The following is a 12,431-nucleotide window of genomic DNA, read 5'->3' as shown; positions in this document are numbered from 1 at the left end:
TTGGGGCCCCACCCTCCCTCTCGTTTGCCGCCTTCGGCCCGGGTGCCTCCTAGCTCCCGCGGGGTGGTGGCAAAGCCGCGCCCTCCCTCGGCCCCGCCCCTTCATTGTCCTGCCCCAATTTCCACCGACCCCGCGGCCCTCCCGGGGCCGCCCCTCCTTTCTGCGGCTCGGGAGCGCCGAGGTCTGGCCTCTCCGGGATTCCCGCCGGCCTCCTGCAGCCCAGGGCAGCCCAGGCCCCGGCCCGCCCGGCCGGGTGGATCTGGGCACCTTCGGAGGGGCGCGCGGCAGGTCAGGAGGGCTGCGGCGGAACGCCGGGGGTGCTGGGCAGAGGGAGGCAGGGCTGCCCGCGCTGAGCCCCGCTGGCCCTGCGGGGGCCGGCGTCTGAGCTGCGTGTGTGAGAAGGCAGGGTGGTGTGGGCGCGCGGCCGTTGAGCTGTTCGTGCGTGTTGTGTGGCTTTGGAGACGGATGGGCAGGCGGGAGGGGCTCCCATCCGGCAGCTCCGGGTGGGTGGGGTGGATGCCAGGCCTGTCTGCTGCCCGAGCTTCCCAGGCCAGAGCACCAGCCAGGATCCCCGGAGGGCCCCCCATGTGGTAAGTGACGCAAACGTGCACACCTCACTGGCGAGGGCCACAGCAGCCCGCGTCCCCGCCCTCCTTGGCCTCAATGCTGCCCTAGATCTGGCCCTTTCTCCCCTAGACCTCAAGAAGCAGTAGGCCCCAAGAGATTCAGCCCCTAGGTCCAGCTGGGTCCTGGACTGAGCAGCCCTGTTCTTCAGGTTTCAGGTCCCCTGCAAATGCCCTGATGAGAAAGAACCCGCGGAAGCCCTAGGCCCACCCAACCACTGACCCGGAGGAAGGGTTGGGAGCAGAGTCAGTACTGCGTTGGGAAGGCCTTCTGCCTTGGGACCTTAGCAGTTGGGTTCAGGGGCCCATGCCGAGGTGTCTGGGGCGAGCCCCGACGGGCCCCCGTCTCCAGGCCTGGTTCTGGCTGGGACGCCCTCAGAGGACTTGTCTCCTTAACTTCCCGTTCCATCCGGCGCTCAGACCAGGTGTTGCCAAGGTCTTTGAGACAGGGTGGCATCCTGACCGTCCAGCTTTGGCCACCTAGGGCCAGCCCTGTCTCCCCACCCCAGCTGACAGCAGGAAACTGGTAGCGCTCTGGAGTCAATGAGGATGGAATGTGCGCAGGGGAGACAAAGGGACTTCTGACATCAGGCCCGAGGAGCGACTCATCGCTGCGTCCCCCCTTCCAGACCCCAAGGAGCAGCCGCCCAGCTCCCTGGCCTGGGTGCTGTCTACAATCAAGGCCTGCCCCAGCGCCCTAGGAAGCCCTGCCCGCGGACGGGACCATGCTTCACAACTCCAGCCACAGCAAAGGCGTGGCCGACGTAGGTAAGCATCCCTCACCCCAGATGGAGGCACCCCAGCTGGGCAGTTTACACTCCGCTCCTCACTGGCTCTGGGGGCCACGCCCCTTATACCTCCTCTGCTCTGGATCGGAGGGGAACTAGCTTCCCCTAAGACAGCGGCAGCATTTACTTTCCTTCCAGCTCACCTTTGTTTTGCAATAACCTACAAGACCTGTGCACAGAGCGCCCCAACATGAATCACTCATGCTCACAGGGCACAGTGGGTGAGGGAGACACAGTTTGACGCCACAGCACACAAGTGGCACAGGTGGAGCCAGAGACATCGGGGACGGCTTCCAGAGTAGGAGATGCCCGCTGGCTTGTCAGGGAAGGTAGAGAAGTCTGGAAGCTTGGGCGGGTAGGGTGCACCAGGGAAGGGTTGGGGGTCAGCGTGGCAAGCGAAGGCAAGGCAGTAGCTAGGGTGGGAAAGGCCAGTCAGCACTGGACACCATGCCATAGGGTTCGGACTCTATGTGGTGAGGACTGTTAAGACTGTCCAGGCAAGGTCCAGGTGCGGCTGTGCGGAACCCGTGCCCTGCGCCTTGCTCCTGACCCTATCTTATCCTTTCCTCCACAGATAACACCCTGAGCGGGCAAGACAGAGACAGGGAAGGAGCATGGGCAAGAGCTGGGGGAGCTCTGGCCCCCAACACCTCCTCCCCATTCCCCCCCGAGCCTCCAGGGGCCTCAGGCAGCATCATTCCCGTCTACTGTGCCCTCCTGGCCACTGTGGTCCTCGGTCTCCTTGCCTATGTGGCCTTCAAATGGTAGGTGTCCTGGCACAGACCCTTCACATCTGGACTCTCAGGCAGCTCCCTGCCTTGGTGAAGGTGGGAGCACATTGGCAAGCACCCCCTGCTCCCCACAGCTGGCGCTCACATCAGCAAAGACAGCAGCTGGCCAAAGCTAGGACTGCAGAGCTGGGGGCCCTCAGCAGGGACCAGAGGCTTGGCAATAGCAGCGTCTGTCTGGACTCTCCAACTGGTCTAGAGCCCTGTGCCCCCAGCCAGGGTGAGCCCCTTTCCTCACTCTGTATTACCCCTATGCGCCCCCTCGTGCCCTGCACCCCCACCCTCATGACCCTCATGTCTTCTGCCCCAGGACTGCATCCTGACCTTGGCTGCCAACTTTACCTTCGCCTCCCGCGGCAGCAGCAGGAGGAAGTGGAGCGGCTCCTGGAGGTGTCAGGCGAACCTGACAAGGGCTGGCAGGGCCTGGCAGGTCGCCTTGGGTACCAGGCTGAGGTTGTGGAGACCATGGCCCAGGGCCAGGCGCCAGCCTATAACCTGCTGAGGGACTGGGCCAGCCAGGAGGGCAGCAGAGCTACCCTCAGGGTACTACAGGACGCCCTGGCTGCCATGGGCCGGGAAGACGTGGTTCGGGTCTTGGGATCTGCAGGGGAAGGCTGCTCTGTGGTGTGAGTGACGGTCCCCACAGCCTGCTCTGGTGATCCCCACCACCCCTGCCTCCCCCAACAACTTCGCCTTCACAGGTTTCTAGCATTGCAGGCTTTGGGTTGCACTGTTCTGGGCGGGGGTTGGGGAGGGACATAGGATCCAGCCGCAACTCCTATCTCGTGCTTCCCTCCTGGAAAGTGAGCAGGACACTGGCCATGGTGGGGAGTAGGCAGCGAGGAGTGATCCTGCTCTCCCAGTCCCCACACTGCCTCCCCTTATCTAGGCTTATCTGTTTTCTACTTTTGTATTGTATATTAAAGGTGCCTTTGGACTTTTGTGTTGGCTCTGTCTGGCTTCTTGAGCCCAGGAAAGGGCTGGGGTGCCAGGCATGGTGGCGCACAGGCACGGTGGTGCACACCTGTAATCCCAACAACTTGGAGGCCGAGGAAGGACTGAGAGTTAGAGGAGAGTCTGGGCAACTTGGTGAAAATCCTGTCTCAAAAAGTGGGGCGAGGGCCCGGGATGTAGCTAAACAGCGCAGCACCTGCCTGGCAAATGTGAGGCCTTGAGTTCTATTCCCGGTACCCCCCAAACCCCCCCCAAGAAAGGGTGAGGTGGGGCTGGGGACATAGTGGGTTCAATGCCCAAGGGAAGGAGTACAGAGAAAGAGAAAGAACAAGGCCTGGGGCAGTCCCTAGGACAGGGGCGGCAAACCTATGGCCTGCATACAGCAGCACTGTTTATCACGGAAAGCTTGAAGCAGTTTGCGGTCACTGCCTACGACGTGGAGGAGCCTCTCCAAGCCGCACTGGGAAGGCGGGTAGGGCACGCCAATAGAGATGCATGGGCTCTGCAGGCACAGACTGCAGTTCCCATCTGGCACCTGCCCTTCGCTGGCTGCATCACGTTGAGAGGCTGTTTGGTGAGATCAGGCGCGTTAGGAGGGTATGGCCATAGACTGGGTGGCTGGCTGAGGCTGTTCTTCAGACTTGTGTGACAACAGAAGGGAAGGCTGAAGGCCCGCACTACTAGACAGGTAGCAGGCTTGTTGTGGGGAGCTAGTTACTGAGGACCTCAGGTCACCTCTAGACCAGGAAAAGGAAGGGAGGACTCTCCTTACAAGACCAAGAATGCACTCAGGAGAGAAGCAGGCTTCCAGAGCTGCTCTGGCAGGTTAGGGCAGGGCACAGGAACAGGTAGGTTGGTTACTGTGCCTTCTGGGGGTGCAGCTGGGATGGGTGGCACCGCAGTAGGGAGACCTTACTAGGAACTGTGTACAGCCACCAATGCGGCGTGTACCAGGACCCAAAGTAATCCTGTCCCCTCAATGAAATGAGATGCCCACCTGGGATGGGCTGCTCTGTGAGTCCCAGATATGTCACAGGCTGAATCTGCATCTTTCCCTTACACAAGGGAGGGCAGAAAGTTTATAGCCACTTTCATGCTTAGGTGACCCTCAGGCCGTAACCCTGCAGGATGGGGGGGAAGGCTCAAGCCAGCTGGGTAGAGACACCACATTCCCCCCGGAGCAGGTAGTCAGCAGAGGGCTGGGTCAGCAATGAGTATAAAATCCCACAATGAGTGGCACGCACTGGCACGCTTTATCCCAAAGGTAGGGGATTTAAGCTTGAAGGGAGACAGAGAAAAGATTGAGAAGACTCAACAGAGGTGTAAAAAAGAGAATTTTTTTCCCTTAAACATGTCTTAACTGAAAAGTGGCAATGCCCTGGTGCCTATTTAACTGCCTAACCTGCCTTGGGAAACCTGAAACTTGGGGCCTTTGGTCAAAACCAGGGGTGTGATTTAGCTGGCGGCTGCAGTGCATGCGGCCACACCCAGGTACTGCAACTGCGAACACACCCACAAGAGGAATGCTCCCTTTAATGTGTTCAAGCACATGAACTGAGTGTCTTTTTTTCTCTCTCTCTTTGGTCTTTTTGAGATAGGCGCACGCCTCTAATCCCAGCACTAGGGAGGCTGAGGCAAGAGGATCAATCGTTGTGAGTTCGAGACCAGCCTGGGCTACAAAGTGAGCTCAAGGCCAGCCTGAGCTGCACAGGGAGACCCTCTCTCAAAAACACACCCCCCCCCCAGCCAAAAAAGAGGCACAACTAGAAAATGTTAAGAGGGCTGAATAAATTCTGTGCTTTAAACCATTTTGAAGGCTGCAGTACCATGGGAAAAAATAGCCCTCATCTATATCTGTGGGTTCCACATCCCTGGATTGAACCTCCACAAACCAAACATCACTTACATAGTGTTTACAGTGTTTACATAGGTACTACAAGTTCGTCTAGAGATGTTCTAAGTACAGGGGAGGATGTGTGTAGATTATAGGTGAATACTGTGTCATTTAAGGGACCTGCACATCCAGATTTTGGTATCCAGTGGGGTCCTGGAGCCAATCCCCCATAAATACCAAGGGAAGACTATACTGTTAAACAGCATGTATTATTACCCTAGAATAAGGATTTTTGTCCTTGTTTAAGAGTTCCTTTAATACTAGAATTGTAAATGAGTTATTTGTCCTTCCTGAGCCAATTTCCTCATCAAGGCCAACTGTGCCTCAGGGTTGTTAAGGATTAAACGACCACAGCTTGAGCCCTCAAATGCTCAGCATGGTGTCTAGCAGCCAGTATGTGCTATATTTCAGCCCAAGATATGGCAGCCACTAATGTGAGCAGGACCACCTGGCGAGGACCTCTGGGCCCCCATCACTTCCTTGATGGACAGCAACAAGGGCTAAGGGGGCTGCCACTGCATGACGTCAACGCTCACTGTCCGTTTACAGTGCCCTGACAGAGGTCCTCTCTGCCCACCATGTACTGTCCTACTGTGTCAGGAGGCATAGTGGGGAGTCAGGGCCCCACACACGGAATGGATTCCAGTACACTGGGAGAAATCAAGCCTCTGGAAGGAAGAGGTCCATCACTTCTCCCCAGGGAGGAGGTATCAAAGGGCAGTCATATTTGCCTCTCTTGACAGGCCCACTAACCAAAGCGGCTCAGTCCCAAGGAGGTCTTAGGTCACACTAATGCTCTGGAATGCCTGTGCCAGCTGACCCAACCCAACTGCAGCCACAAGATCCCAAGCCGACAGATGTCAGCCTCTGGACAACTGTCTGATTCAGCTGCTACGGGACTATGGGAACAAGGCTCATAATAAAACCCAACAGCCAGGATTAATCTTGTACTTTACACAATGGCCACTATCTCTCCTTTCTCTTCACTACACACAACATGCTTGATTAACTTTTACAGAACACACATGCCAAGTTCTTTAATTCATTTTATTTTTTACATAAAAAGTTCAGTAAAAATTGGATAAAGTAAAGTGATTTTAAGCAGTAAATCAATCTTATCAACAGAGCACAGGGCTGGCCAAAACCACAAGGCAGCCTGCTTTGGAATATTTACATGATAACAAATTAAACCTTGCAGGAGAACTTAAACCATCCTTACAAAGTCTTTCTGTGATCCTAGCACATAGAGGCTAAAAGCAAAACAAAAACCAAACAAAAACCAGGAAAAAACAAATTATTTTCAATATATTCACATATACATTAAAATATAATACAGATTATCGGGGAAAGGGTCTTGGGTGGGGATGCGCATGGGTCTGTGCGCTGACAGCACCGCCAAGGAGGAGACCCAGGTTTGAAAGTGGGGTTGGGTCAGGTCTGGCCAGGGTCTTCCCTGGGCCGTTGCACCTGATGGCCTCTAACCACACCCCAACAGCTCAAAACTAGGGATCACTTGTAGATGGAGCTCATTCATCTGACATCTGCAGGCTTGGGTTCCCAGGGTGATGTGTCATCGGTAACACAGCCCCAGCGGTACGTGGGGGTGGGGCCGAGGCCCACAGAATTTCTTCTCCCAGAGTCTGGCCTGTCACCCATACTCCCACCCTGGCCCCACTGGTCACTCTAACTCCGTGTCCTCTTTGGGTTTGTAAACAGCCCCAAACTTCTGCATGTACTTCTTTATGTACTCCTTGGTTTTGTGTTTCACATTCTCATTGCACTCCAGATCCTCAGGGTTCTTACAGTACTTCAGCTCCTTGTTCATAACACCATGAGTCAGCTGTCCAGGGCACAGGAAAAGAGACCACAGCTCCCATCAGAGCGGAAATGATGTGAGGGAGACAACAACCCAGCCTGGGGCTTCCGGGCCCTTATCACTGAGACTGGGAATTGGATAATGGGATAGATCAGGTGGCTCATGGCTAGGACCACCAAAGGCTCAGCATAAAGTTTCTTAGAGAACTACTGCTCTCAAGTAAGGTATCCACCCCCATCCAACCTTCCCTCCTTTTCCTTTTCCTGCCATCTGGCAGTAAAACCACTTTTTATGACAAAGGGGCCATCCTAGAAGGAACAGGTTGGTCAAGACACCAAAAGACCAGAGGCAGTGGAGTACCTTGCGAGCTAGGTGTTTGAAATCCTCAGTTGTGGTGATTCTGCCTACTTTGCAGTCAGGTTTCCGGTAAGGGTTCAGGCACTGGACGATGAACTGAGACATCTGCAGGCGGAGGAAAGGGAGCACACTGCTCAAACAGTACAGAGCAGGCAAGGGTTGTGCTGAGGAAACATTAAGAAAAGGCAGCAAGAAGGGCTGGCGAGTGCGTCCCTCTTCTTCCCTCAGGGTGGCTGGCCTGAACAGTGGAATGCTAGCAAGCCGGTGAGCCTTAAGAGAAGATCCTGGCTCTGCCCTAAGAGGAAAAGTGCTCTCTTGGATGGACTGAGGGACCTGGCAACAATCACTGTGGCCTCAGGTTTTAGCCATGACATCGTGCCCTTGGCATAGGAGACTGAGCTAGGTTCCCTGGCCCCCAGAGGCAGGACAGGTACTCCAGAGCTATGAGGACCCTTTCTAAGTCCAGGAACCCCTGGTGTATTGTCCTCAAAGGCCACTGAGTCTGGAAGGGCTACCCTTTGCTTATTTCATATCACAGCCATGTGAAGCTGATGGAAAACAACATGACAGCTAGATTAAGACAACCCATGGCAGGACCTTTTTCTTTCTATCACTGCCAGCATCCTCCTCCAGACCATCTGTAAGGTCTATCCTACCCAGTGGTTCTCAAAAGAGGGCACGAACCGCAAGTACTGTACTTATGAAGTGTGTAAGATCACAGGGAACGAAGCGGCCAGTGACAGCTACTTTGCCGCTGAGCTTTCTGTTCCTTATTCAAAGAACAAGACTGACGCAGAGATGGTGGTACATGCCTGTAATACTAGCAGAGGAAAGCTGAGGGCAGAGCATCGCAAATTCCAGTCCCACCTGGACAACTTAATGAGACTCTGCCTCAAAAAATAAAGAGCTGAGGATGTAGCTCAATCGCAAAACACCCGATTCCCAGGACCACCTTCCACCTCCTAACCCAAAAAGGACTAAAGGGCTGCATTTTCTGAGTCCCTTGCGTAGGCGGCTACCAAATGAGAATCCAAGAAAAAGAACTAGGATTGGAGGCCAAAGACCCGAGTTCTTTTGTCAAAAACCTAACTTCTCTGAACCTTAAGAATTCTACCTCTGTAAGAAAGACAAATCTCTGCTTTGTGTACCTCAATGGCTGTTGTGGGGATAAAATGAGATAATAGATATGAAAGTGCTTACACCGCTGTAAAGGTCCGTTCCAACATGTCATCACATGTAACTACACAGTCAAATCACAGAAGTAAGGGAGCCCCCAAAGAGAAGACAGCCTAACACTATATCCAGCTTTCCTTTGCCTTGGAGGTTACGAAGGCCAACAGTGAAACAGCTCTACCTGGTCTGCAGAGAGGGTCAAAGTCAGTAAGAAATGACTGAGGAGTTCTCAATGGGAAAAGCAGCACTTAAGCAAGACACACAAGGTAAGCCTAATATTCTTGCCCATCCTGGGGCAAGGGAAATACTGCACAGATTTAAAGCGAGGAAGGGCAGGGCTCTACCAAACCTTACCTCTTTTCTGAATACTTCTTTGCTTTTCTTAGCCAGCTCACTGGAGGTGTCTGCTTCTGCTGTCTTGGGCTTTTTTGATGTCTAGAAGTAGAAAACACAGCAGTGCTAACATGAGAAATCAGTTTAGCAGTGCCTTGCCTTACTACCTCCAGAATGCCTCTCACCCCGGTTTTTGTTTATTTGGGTTTTTTTTTTTTGTATTTTGATATAGGGTCTCAGTATGCAGTTCAGGCTGGCCTTGAGCTCACTTTGTAGCCCTTGAGCTCACGCTGTAGCCCCGGCGGGTCTCCAACTCCGAACGATCCTTCTGCTTCAGCCTCCCAAGTGCTGGGATTACAAGGTGTGCGCCACCACGCCCAGCTGCTTGTTTGTTTTGAGACAGGGTTTTGCTATAGTTCAAGCTGGCCTCAAACTAACAGTGATCTTCCTGCTTCAGCCTCCCCAGTGCTGGAATAATAGGTGTGTGCCACCACACCCAGCCAGAATGCCCCTTTCTTCTTCCAAATGGGTTACCTGAATTGGGATCCACTTTAGAAGTCCTGACTCTGAAGAATGGCCTTCAGTCAACTTGACTGTTCTATTTCAAATCCTGTCATCTAGCTCTAGCCTCCCCACCTTAAGCCGAGTTCCTCTGAGTCAAAGCTAGATCTTGCATATAGGTATACATCTCCAGTTGTTTCAGAGTCACTCTCTCTGCAGCAGAACATGCTCTGTGACCTGGGCCTTCATGTCCTTGTTTTGAGCTTCAGCTTCCCACACTGCCAAGTGAGGCCTGAACTCAAGGAACTCGGCCTCTCCGTCTCTGACATTCTTAAGGTTCCAAAAAAGGCAAACACTTTGCTCTGCAGGTCTGTGTCATTCATCAGGTTCCTTCCAAAAGGTAGAGCTGATGATGCTCTTAGAAGACAGTCTCAGCACAGAGGACAGGCTCCTTGGAGGCTGGCACCTCTAGCTCGGTAATGGAAAGACTAAGGGATGGGTGTAGTAGCAGCAGCAATGGCAGTGGGGAGTTGTGTTATTCGAGCCAGTGAACAGATAAGTAGATGCTAAGACACAGAAGATGCTTGGTCCAAAGCTGGCAAGATGATAAACCTAGGACTTCTCCCTCCTAGCAATGCTAGAGGAGAGGCTGACAAGCTCTCTCTAACCAGGCACTGCAAACAGGTGATGAGCTAGTAGCCCTGCCATTTAGGCCATCTCCCCACAACCTTTGCCCACAACTAGTTCTCAAGCTCCTTCTCAGTAAAGGTGTTTTTCCATGGAAGAAAAGAATTATCAATACACTCTTCTGAATACAAGTTAGTGCAGATGGATTTAGAAGCTACAGCAGATGCTAGAGGTATTTCATACTTTTGCTAGAGGCTTAAGACAGAGACAGAGAATTTTTTTGAGCCCCTCCCCAAATTTCCCTAGTTCTATTTCCTTTATTTTCAATAACAGCCTGAAGGCTCTGGTGCTGAAGAAGCTATTCATCTCCCTCTGCTCTTGACTGGCTCCCAAAAAAGGCAGCACTCACTGGCTTTGGACTAGTATACCTCAGCTTTCTCTAATTTGTTCTAAGAGTTTACATATTTTCCATTTTTCTACTTTCTCTCTGTGGTTGTGGAAGAATGGGGATAAGAGGTTTTGCGGGTAGGGTAGAAAGAACATACAGAGATCCAACTTCTGTTTCTGAAAACAAAACACAAATAACTATTTTGTTTTGTTTTTGTTTTTTGAGATAAGATCTCGCTGTATAGTTCAGGCCAGTCTTGAACTCACTACATAGCCTAGGCCAGCTTCAAACTCACGATCCTCCTGTCTCAGCCTCCTAAACGCTGAAGTGTGTGCATTGAGATTTTTTTCCAGTTGTAGAGTAATGGTTGCATTCCACAAGAAGACCTTTGATATCAAAGCATCAAGAATTATTTGAATAAGCCAAGGAAACCTCAACAGATACCCAACTTCTGTCTTGTAGATTTGAGAAGTGAGCAGTGGAAAGGGGTATAAAAGTAACCAAGTATGACAAGCATCTCAAGGATCCTGGTCTCATGGAAGAGGCCAGGCTCAGCGGGGTATTGTGTACATAAGAAGGCCCTGCTTCCCTGTAATAGGGTATGTGTTCAGAAAGCTAAATAAATCTAATGCGTATTTAAAAGCTTTCATACTTGATCCCTAGTAAAGCTAGGAAAGCTTTAAAGACAGGGCTATAAAGCACAATCCACTGAGTTCCATCTAGGACAGGGCGGCAAACCTGCAGCATGCACGCTACACTCAGCTATTTGTTATCATTGAGAGTTCTAAAAGGATCGCCATCACTCTCATCAAGGAATTTGCTGCGATCTTTTGAGCACTGACCAATTGGGATTGAGAAAGGAAATGTTCAGATGAATGATTCTGACTTACATCACAGAAATCGTGAACCAAAATGAAGTATTCTTAGGAGTACCAAAATTCACGAACCCTGCTTTTCTTGGTCTACAAATGTGATGGGAAGTAACTTCAGAAAGTAACATTTCTTCAAACCCAATGCCAAGCCAAGAAGCCAGATGAGCGGCTGAGTCACAGCTGAGGATTGCATTTGTTACTGACACTGCAAAGCTTGGGACTGCCCCCATCCTCATTCTCAAAAAGTCTCATTTACAATTTTAGCAATTCTAACAGTATAGCAGTAAAACCACCTGTCAATACCCTTTCCAAAAGCCTGCTGACAAAATTTGTTGCCTCTTCCTCCTTTTTTATGGTTTTTTTTTTGAGACAGGGTTTCACTATGCAGTTCAGGCTGGCCTTGAACTACATATATAGCCCAGGCTGACCTCAAACTTGCAGCAATCCTCCTGCCTCAGTCTCCTGAGTGCTGGGATTATAGACATGCATTACCATGCCTGGCGATAATTAAAAATTTTAATTGTATCAGAAAGACATTAGACTGGACCACTGGTCCCAAACATATAATAGCCCATTTCATAGGGCAGGGGATATTTAAACCCAGTGTGAATACAAGGGAGGCCTCGGTACCACACATCAACTAGGTTGAAACCTGAGTCCTGGCTTAGTAGGCAGTGGCCTTAAGCTTATTTGGTGGCTTGAGGACTCCTACATACTGTAGTATAACCAATGCAAACAGTCCATCCTTTATTATAGAGACACAATAGGTCACAAAGCCCAGGCACATTGGAACTAAGCAGTGTGGCCTGAGTTACAGAAATGAGCCCAACAACAGGACAGCGGAGGATACTCAGCTAATATTGGTCTTTGAATCTAATTAAACCTATTTTGGAACATGAACTGTAAAAGATACTCAATGAGGAAATGAAGTCAGGTGTGGTGGTGCACTCTTTAATGCCAAGACTTGGAAAGCCATGGCAGGAGGCTCACTGGGAGTTCAAGGCCAGACTGGACTACACAGTAAAATCCTTTTAAAAACACCAAGAAAACCAGGATTTTTTGGGTAGCATGAATCCAGAAGCAGAAGACTAAGCAGAGTCAGAAGCCCTAAAAATTTAATTCTATCTCAATTCTTTTTTTTTTTTTTTTGGAGACAGGGTCTTGCTATGTAGTTCAGGCTGGCCTTAAGCTCACTTTGTGGGGCCAGGAATATAGCTCAGTGGCACAAGTGCCTGCCTGGCAAGTGTAAGGTCCTGAGTTCAATTCATAATACAAAAAAAAAAAAAAAACAACAACCAAAAAACATACATTTAGCCA

The 12,431-nt window shown here is 51.4% G+C and overlaps 2 protein-coding genes across 3 annotated transcripts in view; one reads left to right on the top strand and one right to left on the bottom strand.

The window, feature by feature from the left end:
• The first annotated feature begins 295 nt into the window (after window positions 1-295).
• On the top strand, window positions 296-3,141 carry LOC102018404 (death domain-containing membrane protein NRADD-like). 2 transcript variants are annotated; one of them, XM_013513388.1, is made up of 5 exons: window positions 296-590; window positions 1,253-1,391; window positions 1,986-2,175; window positions 2,277-2,419; window positions 2,510-3,141. In XM_013513388.1, the coding sequence occupies exons 2-5, from the start codon at window positions 1,349-1,351 to the stop codon at window positions 2,827-2,829; spliced, it is 696 nt and encodes a 231-aa protein (XP_013368842.1). In that variant the 5' UTR covers window positions 296-590; window positions 1,253-1,348; the 3' UTR covers window positions 2,830-3,141. The 2 variants fall into 2 exon arrangements, with proteins under 2 accessions (XP_013368842.1, XP_013368841.1); XM_013513387.1 differs by having other exon boundaries at window positions 776-1,391.
• A 2,934-nt stretch (window positions 3,142-6,075) lies between these two features.
• The window catches only part of Setd2 (SET domain containing 2), a gene marked incomplete at its 5' end in the record, with an annotated part of 107,785 nt that continues 101,429 nt past the window's right edge, over window positions 6,076-12,431 (bottom strand). Inside the window, 3 exon segments of the mRNA XM_013513427.1 lie at window positions 6,076-6,887; window positions 7,224-7,325; window positions 8,748-8,828. Of these exon segments, the coding sequence (XP_013368881.1) occupies window positions 6,726-6,887; window positions 7,224-7,325; window positions 8,748-8,828 (345 nt within the window).

This window comes from Chinchilla lanigera, unplaced genomic scaffold (assembly GCF_000276665.1).
Source record: "Chinchilla lanigera isolate Chin_1 unplaced genomic scaffold, ChiLan1.0 scaffold00019, whole genome shotgun sequence".
Lineage (NCBI taxonomy): Eukaryota > Metazoa > Chordata > Mammalia > Rodentia > Chinchillidae > Chinchilla > Chinchilla lanigera.
Note: the sequence above shows the minus strand (reverse complement) of the source record. Positions and strands in the feature narration are given on the sequence as shown.

What these genes read in the sequence shown, in the direction of transcription:
- LOC102018404 (XM_013513388.1), top strand. Translation starts at nt 1,349, where the DNA reads ATGCTTCACAACTCCAGCCACAGCAAAGGCGTGGCCGACGTAG. An exon ending in CAAAGGCGTGGCCGACGTAG is followed by an intron (nt 1,392 to 1,985) that starts GTAAGCATCCCT and finishes TTTCCTCCACAG; the next exon opens with ATAACACCCTGAGCGGGCAA. An exon ending in GCCCTGTGCCCCCAGCCAGG is followed by an intron (nt 2,420 to 2,509) that starts GTGAGCCCCTTT and finishes CTTCTGCCCCAG; the next exon opens with GACTGCATCCTGACCTTGGC.